This window comes from Carcharodon carcharias, chromosome 15 (assembly GCF_017639515.1).
Source record: "Carcharodon carcharias isolate sCarCar2 chromosome 15, sCarCar2.pri, whole genome shotgun sequence".
Taxonomy (NCBI): Eukaryota; Metazoa; Chordata; class Chondrichthyes; order Lamniformes; family Lamnidae; genus Carcharodon; species Carcharodon carcharias.
The window spans coordinates 3,470,250-3,486,901 of record NC_054481.1 but is presented as its reverse complement, the minus strand read 5'-3'; the positions used below and the strand labels follow the sequence as shown (position 1 = coordinate 3,486,901).

General features: G+C 40.4%; 1 protein-coding gene across 4 annotated transcripts in view; it reads right to left on the bottom strand.

The window, feature by feature from the left end:
* smg1 (SMG1 nonsense mediated mRNA decay associated PI3K related kinase) overlaps nt 1-16,652 on the bottom strand; it is a 162,583-nt gene that overhangs the window by 30,764 nt on the left and 115,167 nt on the right. For all 4 annotated transcript variants that reach the window (XM_041205850.1, XM_041205853.1, XM_041205851.1 and 1 more), the window contains 9 exons: nt 16,073-16,345; nt 15,460-15,694; nt 15,135-15,361; nt 9,928-10,084; nt 9,373-9,562; nt 8,056-8,525; nt 7,260-7,400; nt 5,632-5,784; nt 4,168-4,347 (listed from right to left, as the gene is read on the bottom strand). In XM_041205850.1, coding sequence (XP_041061784.1) covers nt 4,168-4,347; nt 5,632-5,784; nt 7,260-7,400; nt 8,056-8,525; nt 9,373-9,562; nt 9,928-10,084; nt 15,135-15,361; nt 15,460-15,694; nt 16,073-16,345 — 2,026 coding nt within the window. The remainder of the gene's footprint in view (nt 1-4,167; nt 4,348-5,631; nt 5,785-7,259; nt 7,401-8,055; nt 8,526-9,372; nt 9,563-9,927; nt 10,085-15,134; nt 15,362-15,459; nt 15,695-16,072; nt 16,346-16,652) is intronic.

Below are 16,652 nucleotides of genomic sequence, written 5' to 3'. Positions count from 1 at the left end.
AGTCTCTTTTCTCTCTTCCCCCATTTTTAATATCCCTAATCTCAGAGCATGTGGAGTCAGGGGACATGTGGAAGAATGGATAGCTAACTGGTTTAAGTCTAAAGATAGAGCAGGGATATATAGGGGCTAAAAATTAGGAGGAGTAGGCTACTCAGCCTCTTGAGCCTGCTCCACCATTTGATAAGATCAGATTGTGGTCTCAACTCCACTTTCCGAGCTACACCTCCCATAAACCTAGGCTTATCCTAGGTAAAGGGCAACAATTCTGAGTGACAGAAGGGAGAAAGCAGGGTCCCAAAAAGGATCCGAGCTGGGATTGCTGTTATTCACAACTTACATTAACAATTTAGACTTGGGAATCAACTCAACTGTTTCTAAATTTTCAGATGGCTCCATTTTGGGGGAAATTAGTCAATACTGAGGAGGGTTACAACAAATATGAGGTCTCATACTATTTGGAAAATAAAAATCTAAATGGGGTAGAAGAGCCAAGGAATCTGGAAGTACAAATACAGAAATCATTAAGTAGCAGCAACACAGGTTAATAACATAATATTATTTAATATAAGCAAACCAAACAGTAGTTTATTTCTAGATGGATAAAATTGAATTGTTGACAGATTATGGTAAATTTGCACCAAACCCTTGGTGACACCACACTTGGGGAATATGTACCAGACCTGGTCACTGTATTATCAAAAAGGATATAGAGGCACTGGACAGGGTGCAAAAAAGATTTACAATGATGAAACTAGAGTTGTGAAGTTATATTCATCAGGGAATGAAAAGGCTAGGTGTTCCTTCCCTTGGAGAGAGAAGACTGAGCGGTGACCCAATAGAGTCTGTATTAAAACCTTTCATTACTTAGAGTAGACAGAGTGCATCCACTTGTAGAAAAGATTAAAATTAGAGGCCAGCAGCATAAGACAGTAACCAAGAAATCAAAGAGAAAACTCACAACGAAGTGATGTACCATGAGGGTGCTGAGAATATGAAGCTTGTTACTAAAGAGTAATCGAGGTGATTAGTATAGATGCGTAAAAGGGAAAAAGTAGACGAACATATAAAGGAGATTGTTGTGCAGATCGGAATTCGATGAGGAATGACAGAAGGAGGCTTGAATGGAGCGTGACTTGTTTGGTCAAATAACCTGTCTCTGTGCTGTATGTTCTTTGTAATTCTACATATGCAAGAAGAGATTCATGTTGGAAACAGACATATGGAACCTGACCTCACGTTCACAGATGTGAAGGGAGGTCAGGGGGAGTGGGAGGGTGGTGAATGTTGCAAGAACTCAGGTAGGCAGTGAAACCATGTTTGAAATGCATTGTCTGTACTGGGATAGGCAAGAGTGGAATTACACAAGGTGTGGCGCAAAGCTGAACCAAGAGAGGTGTGGAGGATGCTGCTGTTGGCCAAACTGATGTCCAAATGCAGCAAGACCTGGACAACATCCAGGCTTGGGCTGACAAGCGGCAAGTAACATTCACACCACACAAGTGCCAGGCAATGACCATCTCCAAGAGAATCTATTGCCTCGTTGGTCAGTGGCATTACCATCACTGAAACCCCCACTATCAACACAGAGATAAAAACAAAAAAACTGCGGATGCTGGAAATCCAAAACAAAAACAGAATTACCTGGAAAAACTCAGCAGGTCCGGCAGCATCGGCGGAGAAGAAAAGAGTTGACGTTTCGAGTCCTCATGACCCTTCGACTCAAGTTCTGTCGAAGGGTCATGAGGACTCGAAACGTCAACTCTTTTCTTCTCCGCCGATGCTGCCGGACCTGCTGAGTTTTTCCAGGTAATTCTGTTTTCGTTCCCCACTATCAACATCCTGGCGGGGGCGGGGGGGGGGTGGTTTAAACCATTGACCAGAAACTGAACTGGACTAGCCATATAAATACTGTGACTACAAGACCAGGTCAGAGGCGAGGAATCCTGCAACGAACAACTCACCTCCTGACTCACCAAATCTTATCCACCATCTACAAAGCACAAAGCAGGAGTGTGATGGAATACTCCCACTTGCCTGTATGAGTGCAGCTCCACAACACTCAGCAAGCTTGACAGTGTCCAGGACAAAGCAGCCCACTTGATTGGCACCACATCCACAAACATTCACTCCCTCCACCACCGACAGACAGAAGCAGCAGAGTGTACTATCTACAAGATGCACTGCAGGAAATCACCAAGGCTCTTTAGACAGCACCTTCCAAACTCATGACCGCTACCATCTAGGACAAGGGCAGCAGGTAGATGGGAACACCAACACTTGGAAGTTTCCCTCCAAGCCAATGACCATCCTGACTTGGAAATATATCACAGTTCCTTTAATGTCGCTGGGTCAAAATCCTGAAACTCCTTCCCTAATAGCACTGTGGATGTACCTACACCACAGGAACTGCAGCGGTTCAAGAAGGCAGCTCACCACTACCTTCCAAAGGACATCTAGGGATGGGCAATAAATGCCTGCCCAGCCAGTGAAGCCCACATCCCGTGAATGAATAAAAATAAGTTGAGATGGGGCCAAGGAGAGGTAATGTGATGGTAACAGTAATAGCGCTCACAAATATTTCAAAATCTATCCTTTCACTGTGTTGCACAACATTTGTACAAAAGTCCTGTTTTAGTGTTGGTCACAAACCAACCACACAAATTCCTGATCATGCTGACAAAGGTGAAGTGGAGGCAGGATAAGAGATGGTAAGAGGACAAAAGCACCACCTGGTTATCCTCTGTGCACTGAGCAAGAGGAGATGAAAACTGGTGGAAGATGGCAGGTCAGCTACTCATTCTCTCTACCAAATATTAGGGTATGGAGAGATTTTTTTTTTTTAAGGTGGTGGTGGTGGGGTGGGGGGCAGTGGGGAAGGTAGTTGGGAAGCAGGAGGTAGTCAAAGAACAAAGCAGAAACAGGAATAATGTCAAATATCTAAAGTTACAATACATTTTTTAAAAATAGCATCTTTAATGATAAAGGAACAGCTTTTGAAAGTATCAGTTCTTTTTTTTTATTCGTTCATGGGGTGTGGGCATTGCTTACCAGGCCATCGTTTATTCCCCATCCCTAATTGCCCTGAGAAGGTGGCAGTGAGCTACCTTGAACCGTTGCAGTCCATGTGGTGTAGGTACACTCACAGTGCTGTTAGAGACCATGTTCCAGGATTTTGACCCAGTGACAGTGAAGGAACAGCGATATATTTCCAAGTCAGGATGGTCATTGGCTTGGAGGGGAATTTCTAGATAGTGGTGTTCCCATGTATCTGCTTCTCCTTGTCCTTCTAGATAGTAGTGGTCGTGGGTTTGGAAGGTGCTGTCTAAGGAGCCTTGGTAAGCTCCTGCATTGTATCGTGTAAATGGCACACATTGCTGCCACTGTGTGTCAGTGGTGGATGGAGTGAATGTTTGTGGATGGGGTGCTAATCAAGCGGTCTGCTTTGTCCCAGATGGTGTCAAGCTTCAGGAGTGTTGTTGGGGCTGCACTCATCCAGGCAAGTGGGGATTATTCCATCATACTCCTGACTTGTGCCTTGTAGATGGTGGACAGGCTTTGGGGAGTTAGGTGGTGAGTTACCTGTCGCAGTATGCCTAGCCTCTGATCTGGTCTTGTAGCCTCTGTATTTATATGGCTAGTCCAGTTCAGTTTCTGGTCAATGGTAATCTCCAGGATGTTGACAGTGGGGGATTCAGCGATGGCAATGTCATTGAACATCAAGGGGCGATGGTTGGATTCTCTCTTGTTGGAGATGGTCATCGCCTGGCACTTATGTGGCATGAATGTTACTTGCCACGTCAACCCAAGCCTGGATATTATCCAGGTCTTGCTCCATTTGGACAAGAATTGCTTCAGTATCTGAGAAGTCACGAATGGTGCTGAACGTTGTGCAATCATCATGTGTTGTTTATATGGTGAAATATTGCACACTCTGCTACAATTGCATTACACATGTCTCAACTGCATGTAAATACAGTTTTAGCCCAAGAATATGATCACCAACTAGCTGCTTCAACAGGTTTCAACTGCAGTAGTTTTCCTTAAAGGGATATATGCAGTATATGAAAACCTTTCAAAAGGCTTCATTCAACAAAATTGATCACTTGTGAAGATGCACTGCTTTACCCTACACAAAATTACTGAAACAGAAAATTAACTTCAACTCACCAAACGCTTCAGCAGGCGGAGTTCAAGGTCAGAGACCGAACTGCTAAATTGTGATGCAAATGAACACATCTGTTGACACCGCTTAATTAGGTCAAACAATGCAGCATCCAAACTCAAGGCTTCTGGTGTCCTAGTTCGTAAACTTTCAAAATGAAGTATTGTGCTACAGAGGAAAGTCACCTGGAGTAATGAAAAACATTAACAATGCTAAAGAGGAAATCCTTGTTTTTTTCTTTAAGCAAAGAGCTTCTTTTTATACACAAGTCCACTTTTGGAAAGCTACATCACACACTCAAGTTTACTTTAAGCTACAGTGCACAATGGAAGTCAGCATGATAGGCTGGGTAGCACGAAAAATTTTAATTTATTAAGAAGGTGGAAGGCACCACACATTAGATTCTCTGGTTTTCACGTGTACACTGATGACATCGCCACACCAACTGCATCAACTCCTTCTGTTGCCTTCTGTAAGTTCATGCTTTTATTACATTAAGATCTAACTGTCCTTTTGGGTTTGCTCCAAAAAACTGGCATCGCAGTTTAGTAGGTGAACTACCGTTTGATTCAAAGCATAGCCATCCTGGGCTAAATATTTTCCCCCAAGAATGCAGTTTCAAGGGTCAAACAGATATTGCACACATTCATCATTCAATATTAAGAACAGATAATTATTTCTGGAAAAGTTAAAAAAGCTTGTTTAGCAATTTATAAACCTAGCAAGATTAATCCACAGATTTCAATTTTTTAAATTAAATGTAACAATTTCCACAAATCAAAATGAGGAACTTGTGTGTGATAAACAGAACCATCTTTGTTTCTTTTGCACAGAGGCACAGTACTGAGAATTCAGACATTGGGGTATGGTACGGGTACACGATGGGTCAGATTTTTAGCTAAAGCTCCTTTTTCAAAGCACCAGCAATGGACATCAACTCTACAAGGGCCAGCTCTGGGGGCCCTTTTGTGCTGTTCTACTTGTAATCAGAGTTATCATTTTATAAGGGTGCCATATGCATAGCAGGAGCCAAACTACTTTCTCTCATCAGTCTAGGCTAAATTAAATTTAGAACCCAGAGGTGAAAACGATAGTGTGCCAACCCACTGCGCCGCTCACTCTCCAGTTTTGAATGAAAACATAAAATATTTCTGATGAGCTGTAAAAACATCTGTAGAGCTGAAAATGGGAAAAGGAGGCAACATCGAGGAACAGTGTGTCCTTTACAACACAGGAGGCTCCACTGAGAAGCAATGATGTAAAATCGCTCAAAATGTTCAAACACCACCTTAAAATCAGTCAAAATTTGTTCTGAGATACATGCAATCCTTTCTTTATCTTGTTTTCTTGTTTGTAACAAAGGACATTCAATAGAACATGCTTTGGACTATTGCTATACTGATAAGTATTCTGGTTAAAGATTGAATAAGTTTTGCACTGACTCTTGGGACAAAATCATTTATACATACTTGGTTTGCTCGTTGACTTTCCTTAACTACCATATTCCTTCTCTCAGTGATAGTGGCCTCAAAATCTTGTAGAACAGGTGCCAAAGCAGGATTGGCCCCTCCAGCCCATTTCAAACGCTGCTCAATGCTACCTTCCAATGCTGCCAACTTCTCCTGTGTGGTTAAAAAAAAATCTATTAGGTGGACGAAAATAATTATAATGATAAACTTTTGATTACATTTATAGGATTAAATATCTAGCAGCTGAGAAAATTACACATCAAAGGGAAATGGTAACACTGACATTTAAAACAAATAAAAAAAAGACAAAAGCCTTTTAATTTCTAAAATTGTGGCACCACCTCAAAACATATCTAATTATGGATTACAAACAGTTGCTTGATAGTACAGAACTTGAATATTGCTGAAAAGAGATAAGTTGCTGATGCTTTTCATCTTGCACTCATCAGGACAAATGCAAGAATGCCAAATTTCAAACGATCACAACAATTTATACTACAGAAGAAAAGGGTGCTGAGTGGTGGGCAAGTCAACTCCGATTGGTTGAAGTATTGCCATGGAGAAAGCAACAGGGAATTATGGGCTCCGCAAGCTCCCAGGTAATTCAAAAAAGGCACAAGGCCTGAACATATTCCATTCATTTGCAGGGAATGGGGCCTTGCATATGAATATATTTTGCTTCTAACAAGCATAAATTATCCATGTTACGAGATGGCCTAATCATCTTAAATTGGTTGTTAGTGTAGTTAATAGCGCACTCAGGATTGTTCAGCAAGTGCTGCCCAATTGCAGAATTACATCTAATAGACATTTTGTTTTGGGTTTTGCAACAATGGATTACTTTATTCAGTCTGTTGAACTCTGACCCATGGCGCCTGTCACTCTAGGAATTCTATCTTGCTTTCAGTGAAGTGACAAGATCCTCATATTATAGTGATACTGTCACTTGCATCTCAACTGAAGTAGCTCAGCAATTGATGCTTGTTTCTGATGTATTGAATTTTTTTCTTATTCATTCATGGGATGTGGGCGTCACTGACGAGGCCAGCATTCATTGCCCATCTTGACTGTCCTTGTTCAGAGGGTATTTAAGAGTCAACCACATTGCTGTGGGTCTGGAGACATATATAAAGAGAATTAGTGAACCAGATGGGTTTTTACAACAATCAACAATGGTTTTATCATGGTCATCATTAGACTTTTAATTCCAGATTTTTATTGAATTCAAATTCCACCATTTGTCGTGGCGAGAATCGAACCCAGGTCCCCAGAGCATTACTAATCCAGTGACAATATTACTATTGTCTCCCCATTTATGCCACAGGGCAGATTTTGAACAGTGCATGCAAGTGTTGTGTTTTCCAAGTGGTAAACAGACTTGCAACTATGTCAGTCTAAACATAGGAAAAGGTCAACACTGGCCAGCAACACTGAAGGCTCATTACTGGCCTGTGCACATCAGCCCAACATCTCAGTCCAGCCACAGCACAAGCTCAAAATGATATTTAATAGTGGTTACTTTATTCAGCTGCTAAGCTTTGACCTGCGGTACTAGTCACTTTAGGGAGTTCCATCTTGCTTGCAAAGTGAATGGTCAAAAAAGGGAATTTGCAGCACAATTCATTTACCTGCACTGTAGCAACAGAAACCTCCAGCTGGCTAAGCGCATGCAATTTCTTTTTCATGTTGGATAGAATGCCTGAGCGAGGTGGAGGTGTAACAGTAGAAATGGGCTGAGTTCGATTTATAAGAATGTCCTCATGCTGCCACTGTTGGGAGTGGATGGAACATTTTAGTCACAATAGATTAATTTTGCGAATATATATATATATATGCACACACTCCTACACAGTATTGCTGTTGATGAAATCTACTAGCTTGCACCTTTATGCAACAGTCTTAACAAATGTATGGAAAAATATTTCTAATGCTTAGTATTAACAGTAATCTTACAATAAAGCTTTTGTAAGTGTAAAGGAGGACAGCAGGTAGAGTAATTCTTATTCAATGCATTTCTTTTTAAATGCGCAAATATTAAAAACAATTTTGGACATCTTGGGAAATAATCTAGCCCACTTCAATGATTTATAGCTAACTGCCCAAATACTGATGATCGAACTTTAAATTAGCTCCAGAGCAGTCTGATATAGCACACACGTTACAAGCAGGAATACAAATGTCCCAAGCTCAAGTTTCATGGGCTCAGGTAATTTTCAATAGCTGCGGAATACTCCCCATATTTGATGTTGGTGGAGTAGCTCACTGGAGATGGAGACATACTTGAGCATCTCCAAGTCTGTGCCAAAATTGATATTTCCTAAACAAAAATCTAAAAAGGATGCATACTTTGAACAAAAGATACTCCCCCCCTATACTTTGCTTTCCCATTAAATACAATTAGAATAAAGAAGTGCAAGGACTCACCTGAAACATTGCAATCTGTATCTGCACCCTCTGAAAACTGGTCTTACAAGATGCAATGTTCGTCTCTAACCTGCGAACCAGATCGTGCTTTTTCCAAGCAGTGTCATATGAGCTGGCCAGGACAGTGGCTCTGTTCATAACTAACTGCGAAAATCTGCCAACCTGAATGTTGTGTTCCACTGCTTTCTTACAAAGGTCATCAACAGAAACTTTACTTTCAGCACCAAAGTCTTTGGCTTCCACCTGAGCAATAATGTCCACACCAAGAGCACTGATGTAACTGCAAAGAGTCAACCCAAGGGCTTGGGTTGGGAGGCCAATCAAAAGTTGTCTTACAAAGTCTGCTGTAAAAGCCTTTATTGGTTTAGCCATTTGATCTTCACTAAAGCAGGAACTTCTGTACATGGATTTTACATTAACCATTGGCACAGGACCATTTAATGAACTGGGATCATCCAGTGGAATAGCCCCTAGAGAATAAGACAAAATGTGCACATTATAGTGATGATATAGGGCTTAGGAGCAGGAGTAGACCATTCAGCCCTTCAAGATACAAGAGTAGTTACAAATACATTGAGATACATTTCAGGATAGCCCTACAATTAAATAAAAATGAAAGGGACTGAAATTAGTTTGCCAAACAGCATTTTGACTGCAAAACAAAAAATATATTTGTTGAACATATTCCACCGTTGGAAACTTGCAGCAAATTTTAAGAAACTAGTGGACCAGAATGTTCAACTGTAATGGCCGCATGACCAGTCTCAGAACCAAGAATGGAACATGTCAAACAAAGCGTCAGACAAATCATTCAGATGGTATCTTTGGGGGAGTGAAACTAAAACAGTAATCCTGCCCTTAGTTATGTACATTGCCATTATACTAAAGTCTTGTACAAAAGTCATTTCAACTAAATTCAATATAGTATATTCTTAATTTATATCTTGGCAACTCTTTTTTTAAACCACTAGATCATCACTCGACTTATTTACATTATTCAATACAATGGTCAATTCAAATTATTCAATAATTCATTTCACTACTGCAAAAAAAACCCTTCAATTTATCAGTACAGGAGTGAAGGACAATTTTTCCAAAAGCTATTTGCAACAGAACATAAACCTTCACTTCTGTCTACAAGAACAGAGGAAGCAGTTCATTGACAATTCACAAAAAAAAATCATGTGACTCAGCTTACAGGAGGGACACCATCTTTGTATTTTATATGCGACAAGCTATCCCTTTGCAGAGGACAAGAACAAACAAAAAACCTTTATAAAGTATTTAAATCCATTAAAACAAACTTCTAACTGTTACCTGATAATGTATGAGCAAATGTGCCACAAAGTCTGAAAAATTCCTTTATGGTTTGCAGTCGTTTCAGGAAGAAGATCTCTTCCAGCACTAGCCGGTGATTGTCATCATCAAAGAAATTGACCTGGGTGCTGCGGGCCTCTCTAATAATATCAATTTTCCGCCATGCCAGAGGTACCTCCATCTTGTTCAACTACAAGAACAACAGCCATTTAATAGTTGGAAATAACAGATCTATACCTTCTTCACACTAAACTTTGTAGTAGCTTAAGCATCCTGCGTACGCGTGAAAGAAAAAGTTGTGATTTAAACAATGATATAACCTTGAGATGGCTAACAATCTTACCATGCTATAACTTAATGTACATTCTAATAAAAATGACTCAACTCACTTGTAGCCTGAGTACAAGCAGTTTTTGAATGTACAGGATAAAATAGGATAGTTACAGTTCAGCAACATTTCCAGTATGGGCAAACCATTTCATATATACATAACATATGCACATCACCCCCACAAATTTCAGGCTATAAAAATTAGCAAATATACAAACATATTACCTTCTCAATTAATAAACCAAATGCAATTTCCACTTGGGCAAACATTCCATCAAAAGCTACAAGTAACATCTGGCCAGCTGACATTTTTGGTGTCTCTTCCACTGAACCATCCACACTTCTTGGCTGAATTAATTCAGTATACTGAGAACGCAGCATTCTATAAGAATTGAACAGAGTAACTATGAAAAATCTGCAGAAATAAACTTGTGTAGTTCAAAACTGCATTGTGTCAAAGCAGCTATTTTCATCCATTTTGTGCTAAATATTAAATAACCAAACACAGGTACTGCCTTCCTTTTCTTTTGAAAACTCATCAACCTCCTGAAACATATTATCTGTGATTTTCTGTGGGATTTTATACTAGAAATTGAGATTATTAGAAATCTGAAAGTATGGTACCCTCTAGAGGGATCTGGGAACTGTTTGAGCAAGGCAAGAAACTGTATCTCCTTAACTAATCAGACTGAAGTATCCTTACTAAGGTAAGGAGCCTAAACCAGAAAGTGTAGGTTAGAATAGTTAACGCAAAGTCATTTGCAGGAAATTGAGGAAAGAAAGATGGGATTGAGAGAGATAGGGAGGGAGTGTAAAACAAAATTACAATGTTAATTTCTTAAAAAGCTTCAACAATAATTGAAATCTGAAGAAATGTGACACTACACTTGCTCTAAAGATTAATTTTCAGTGCCAGAGGGATTGTTTGACGATAATTAAGACTTAACAAAGTTCCCTCTAAACTTTTTGTACTGAGCAGGTTACTATCTCCTCTGAACACCACTTTTTTGCCCATGGACGGCTTACATTTTAACAGTCACAACTTTCAAAGTTATGAGCAGCTTGTTTATTTCAGCAGGCCAGATGATTTCCAGACTGCTTCACAGCTGTGCTTGTGTGCAACTTAGAGGGAACGTCACTCATCACGCCATTAAAAGTTAACTTACACTTGAATGGTAAAGCCCTAACTTTGTGTGGCAAGTTTAAGGTTAATCTAATTCCCCAAGCCTAGCAACTTCATGCCCATTAAGTGTTACAGTGCCAAGTCACTTGGCAAGATGCTGTTTTAACAAAGCTTTTGAAGGAGTAGGCAACTCAAATCAGCAACTTGCAAATTTCCACATCTAGCTGCCCATGTCTAGTGGCCTGAAGTTAATGTCGATTCACACTTGCATGTTGGTAGCCTCATCATTAGCTTTAAATTCAAACTGGGGCAAAGTGACAGAGCTCTTCTTCGAATGAAAACATTAACTCTGTTTCTACCTCCACAGATGTGGTCAGGCCTGAGCATTTCCAGCTTTTGTTTCTATTTCAGATCCCAGCATCCACAGTATTTTGCTATCAACTATGTAGAGATGGAACTGCTTTCAAAAAATGAAAGCATTATACCCATTAACTAATCATTTTCCCATAAAATATAAAATACTAGAAACATACAGCAAGTCAGGGAGCATCAGTGGACAGAAACTAGAGGACAATGTTCAGGGCAGGTTTTTTCAGGATTGAAAAATAACTGGTGAGAAAACAGGTTAATAGAATCAGAGAAGGTGCAGTAGGGAGAAGAAAAAAAATAGGAAAAGGATAAGAAAAAAAATAGGAAAAGCAGAGAAAGCAAATTAATTAGAGAATGGCCTATAACCTGCTTAAAAGTAGGAGGTTCTTTAGAGATGCAAAAGTTCAGTTTGACATTTGAAAAGGCACAGAATAAATTAAGGTTGCATTTATTTGTGCCACAACAATAGGGGGAGCACTTCCTGCACATGCAGAGAGGCAGTGCCAATTGCAGAAAGTGAGACACACCTTAAGAGCAGCTGCGTTTTATAACTCATTTTATCATTTGCAAATGGACAAACAGCCTCAATTAAATTTCGAGATGCAAACTGAAATCTGCAATTGTGGAGCAAATTAAGACAGAATCATGTTAAGATTGACTGGTCCCCAAAACGTTCTGTTCATTTGTCAGTCATTATTATTAAAATTCTCATTAGAAATACATCGAGGTACTGCTGTATTACCGGAACTTTTTGCCGATACTATCAAAAAGACTTTGCGAAGCATCAAAACATATGGGATTACTCCATCTGGCATTTTTTTTTATTACCATTTACTATTTTCTACAAATGAATGGACTCTTCAGTAGCTGGGCTCTCCCAGGGAGCGCCTGTTCACGTTTTATAATTCTTGTCCCTGCCACAAGGACTTTTATTCACCACAAATTATCAGTGGCTTGAATAAAAATAAATAAAAAAAATATTTAATAAAAAGAACATTGCCCAGCGTGGGGCTCGAGGCAGTGACTCTAGGATTAAGAGCTCGACTGACTATCAAATGAGCTAGCCAGGCTGTGGAGGAACTGCGATTTATGTAACAGTGATGCTCCTGCCGTCAACAGGAAAGGTGTCAGGATCAGCTGAGCACACACCGGCTGCCACAGCGCAGGCCGAGAGCTCATGCTGACAGCAGGAGACGTTAGTGGCAAATTAACACATAAAAGAAAGAAAATAACACACAATAGCAAAAGGCACCTGCATTTTCAGGTTTGAAATTAAAACCGCAGAGTCGGTGGGGGTGGGTGGGGAAACCAGCGCTAAGGAGAAAGACTGGCAAACAGGACGGATGCTGAGCCCTGATTGCGTTCTCACAAAAAGCTCGAAATCCAACGTCAACATGCCTCTCCTACTTCAGAAAACCAACAGACCCTTGCTGCCACTGCAAAGCGAAGTACAATAGACAGCCAAGTTAGAGTTCATGTTTAGTCCAGATAGTCGTAAGGCAATCAGGAGTAATGCAAGTTACTGTTCCTGAAGAAAAACAGAATTACCTGGAAAAACTCAGCAGGTCTGGCAGCATCGGTGGAGAAGAAAAGAGTTGACGTTTCGAGTCCTCATGACCCTTCAGCAGAACTGGGTGAATCCAAGGAGAGGGGTGAAATATAAGCTGGTTTAAGGTTGGTGGGGGGGGGAAGATAAGTGGAGGGGGGAGGGGTGGGTGTGGTTGTAGGGACAAGCAAGCAGTGATTGGCAATGAGGACTCGATACATCAACTCTTTTCTTCTCCGCCGATGCTGCCAGACCTGCTGAGTTTTTCCAGGTAATTCTGTTTTTGTTTTGGATTTCCAGCATCCGCAGTTTTTTGTTTTTATCTCACTGTTCCTGAAGGTTTTGTTGAGATTGAATGGAACAGTGCTGGAGGCCAAAAGACAGTGAGGTTCGATGGGGGATGAAAAAGAGGGTTAGAAGTGCAACTTGTATTTGCATAGTGCCTTTAAGATATTAAAACATCCCAACACAGCAGTCTCCGGTGGAATTTGAATTCAATAAAAATCTGGAATTAAAAGTCTGACGATGACCACAAAAGCATTGCCGATTGTTGTAAAAACCCATCTGGTTCACTAATGTCCTTTAGGGGAGGAAATCTGCTGTCCTTATCTGGTCTGGCCTACATGTGACTCCAGATCCACAGCAATGTGGTTGACTCTTAAAAATGCCCTGAAGAAGGGCAATTAGGGATGGATAATAAATGCTGGCCTAGCCAGTGACCCCCTGCATCCCATGAATGGATTAAAAACTTAAGTTATGGGATTCTCTGTAATGCAGACAGAGCAAAAATATTCAGAAAACAGCCATCTAAACTGGGTTTGGTTTCTGCAATGTAGGAGAGCGTGCTACAAGCAGTAAAAACAGACGTGCATTTGTATAGCACTTATCACGACCACTAGTTGTCTCAAAGTGCTGCACAGCAGCAATAAAGTACTTTTTGAGGTTTGGTCATTGTTTCAATGTAGGATACACGGTAGCTAATGTGCTCAGCAAGCTCCAATAAAGAGCGATATCGTTTTTTGTGATGTTGATTGAACGGTAAATGTTGGCCAGGACACCAAGAATAACTCCCCAGCTCTTAGTTGAAACAGTATCACGGGGTCATTTACATCCATCCAAGCATCCAAATGGGGCCTTGGTTTAATGTCTCATTGGATACATGGCACCTCCGACATTGTAGCATTCCCTCAGTACTGCACTGGATTGTCAGCCTCGATTTTCTTTGTGCTCAAGTCCTGGAGTGGGGATTTGAATCAGCAACATTGTAATTCAGAGGCGAGTGCGTTAACGAATGAGCCATGGCTGACAGTGAACACAGTCTATGAGATTGGAGCACATACATGTAAATTGTTGTCTCATATGCAACGTGTGTCTGCGCTCCAAAAAAGATATGGAGGTGGCTAATGGATAGAGAGTATATCATCTGTGGTGCACAGGAGGATGCCAGAGGATGGTCAGCTCAAAGGTGGGTTGGCGGAAGAGGGAAGAATACTGCATAGAGAATAGCTGCTCGGAAAGTGGACAAGAAGCATTTATCTGCTGGTAGGATTGTGCTGTAGGTGGCAATGGTGGATGATGATCTGTTTCGAGGTGTTCCAATTTCTTCCCCATCGAACAAGAATGAATTATACATATAATTGCAGGAGTAATGTTAGGAGTCCCTGTCAACAGGAAGCCCCATCTGTAATGCATAACTGAAAATTCAGCCACATGCTGCCCACCATATGCATTATCAAAAGACAAATTCCCCGCCAGCAGCATAGATTCAACATTATATATTTTCCAGGTTACTACAGTTCAAGAAATCACGTAGTCTCTAGTAATATCAATGCCCATGCCATTGCTGCTGCAACAACTACTTGCAATTATAAAGCATGGTTAATGTAATACAATGTCCCAAAGTGCTTCACAGAAAAGCAAAACAATTGACAAAACAGAGGGACAAGAAATACATACAGCTGTTTGTCATTTTAGCTTAAAAAGTATAGTACAGAGCTGAGCTATTTAAACAGCAGGCTTGTGAGGAGAAATTCAGTGAAGGAAGAACAAAGGAGGGAGGCAAGGAAGAAAACCTCTTTGAACACATTTAAACATGTAGCAAATGTCAGCATCACTAATTACAGCCAAATTAATTGCATATTCCTGCTGCAGAATGTGCAAATCACTCAAAACATATCAGAGCTACATTTACAACAGCTGAAGGCACTGATCATGAGAATGTTTCAAGTTAAAAACCTGCCACATTAAAGCAGGTTGGCTAATTTCAATTGGAAAGTTGAAACTGGATGTGCTACCACAACAATAACCTGTTGCACTGTTAAATATAGCTCATACATTCTTCTGTTCAAAATAAAACATCTGTTTTTGGAACATATTAAGCAATTATTCGTTTACCTGGTGACACCAACATAATGGGCATTGGTTTCCTCCTCCATTCCCATAGCAGCATTTCTCAGATAAGCCTGCAGAGAATCTATGAGCATTTGCAAAGAAACTCCATCCGTTGTCTGTTCAATAATATTATCCAGTTCATTAAGCATGTTCTGCAAAGTATTTTCTCCTTTCATCATGCATCTAAGGGCTTCTGGGAAGATAATCTGCCTGAAGTTGGTGTTTAGTTCCTGTTGAAAATCATATCCGGTGTTAACAAAAGGGTGAGCTATTTTAATGAAGTTATCAGAACAGTGACACCTGAAAAATTTCCCTTAGCTACACCAACCTGCAGAGAAGTGTACACTCCATTAGCCAAATAAACTGCTTCTGATGCTTCCATTGGGTTTGGGATGTCAAGGTCCTGTGGAACCAGCTGGCACTGCTCAAGGAGTTGTACAAGACAAGTAACATTACCACTCATACTACAGAGTTCCTCTAAAAACCAAGCACCATCTCTGGAAGTCAGATCGACCAGTTGCTCCCCAGCACTTGAAGCAGCTCCTTCCATCATAAGGTTCCGTCTACAACATAATAGAAAGTTTTAAATCTATACGCTAGCCATCAAGTTATTGCCAAGGCTCTCATTTTAACCTAAATTACTAGGTACAAGATGTCAAGCTACAGCGATAGCAGCCACAATTTTGATTTTTTTTTTAAAAAAAGTCCAAAACATCAGGTATTCAAACCAACCTGGTCACTATTTTTGCTGGAAACTGTTTTCCGCTTAAAACATTGTGTATTTGATAAAATAGGAATATGACAAATTTGGACAAAGACCATTAAAACAACCTGGAAACTTTTTTTAAAAAAAGTAATTTAAGTTAGACCAATTCTTAAGATAAACTGCAAGGTCTTCACTTGCTGCAGCTAACATCTAAGGTATGACAGACAGACTATACCTTGTTAACGTGCACAGGGCTGAGATTATGACACTAGCAAGGCTTAAGGAGCCCTCATCGCCATTTTCAAGAAGAAAAACTTTTATGCAGCGTTCGATTTCCTTTAATTGCTCTTCACAAACAGGAAGAGTTACTGATTCCTGCTTCAGACGCTCCACCTGTCTGATCAACCGACTGTTAACATCTGCTGCAAAATGCTGAAGTGTCATCTCCGTAGCAGTTATGAACTGACAAACTGTCGGGGGCTGCTGGGGAGCATATTGTATCTCATACCTAGAAAACAAGCATGTTAATATTGCTTATATTAAAGACATTCCGACAGTTAGCTTTATAACATATGGTAGTAGTTTACTGGTTCGTTGCCTAGAATGGCTTTGCACTAGATGCACATCTCAAATCAAATTTTATTTCTTCTGAAAGAGATTTGTAATCGAGTTAATCATTCCCATCAGGTGCTAGCAACAAGTATAATTTTGCCTCTTGCACCAATACGCTTTCAAGGACGTTTTTATCTGGAACTCTGGACCTCAAAGTTTCTCTCTTAAATGACAACAAACCTATTCTTCTGCGCATAGTTTTG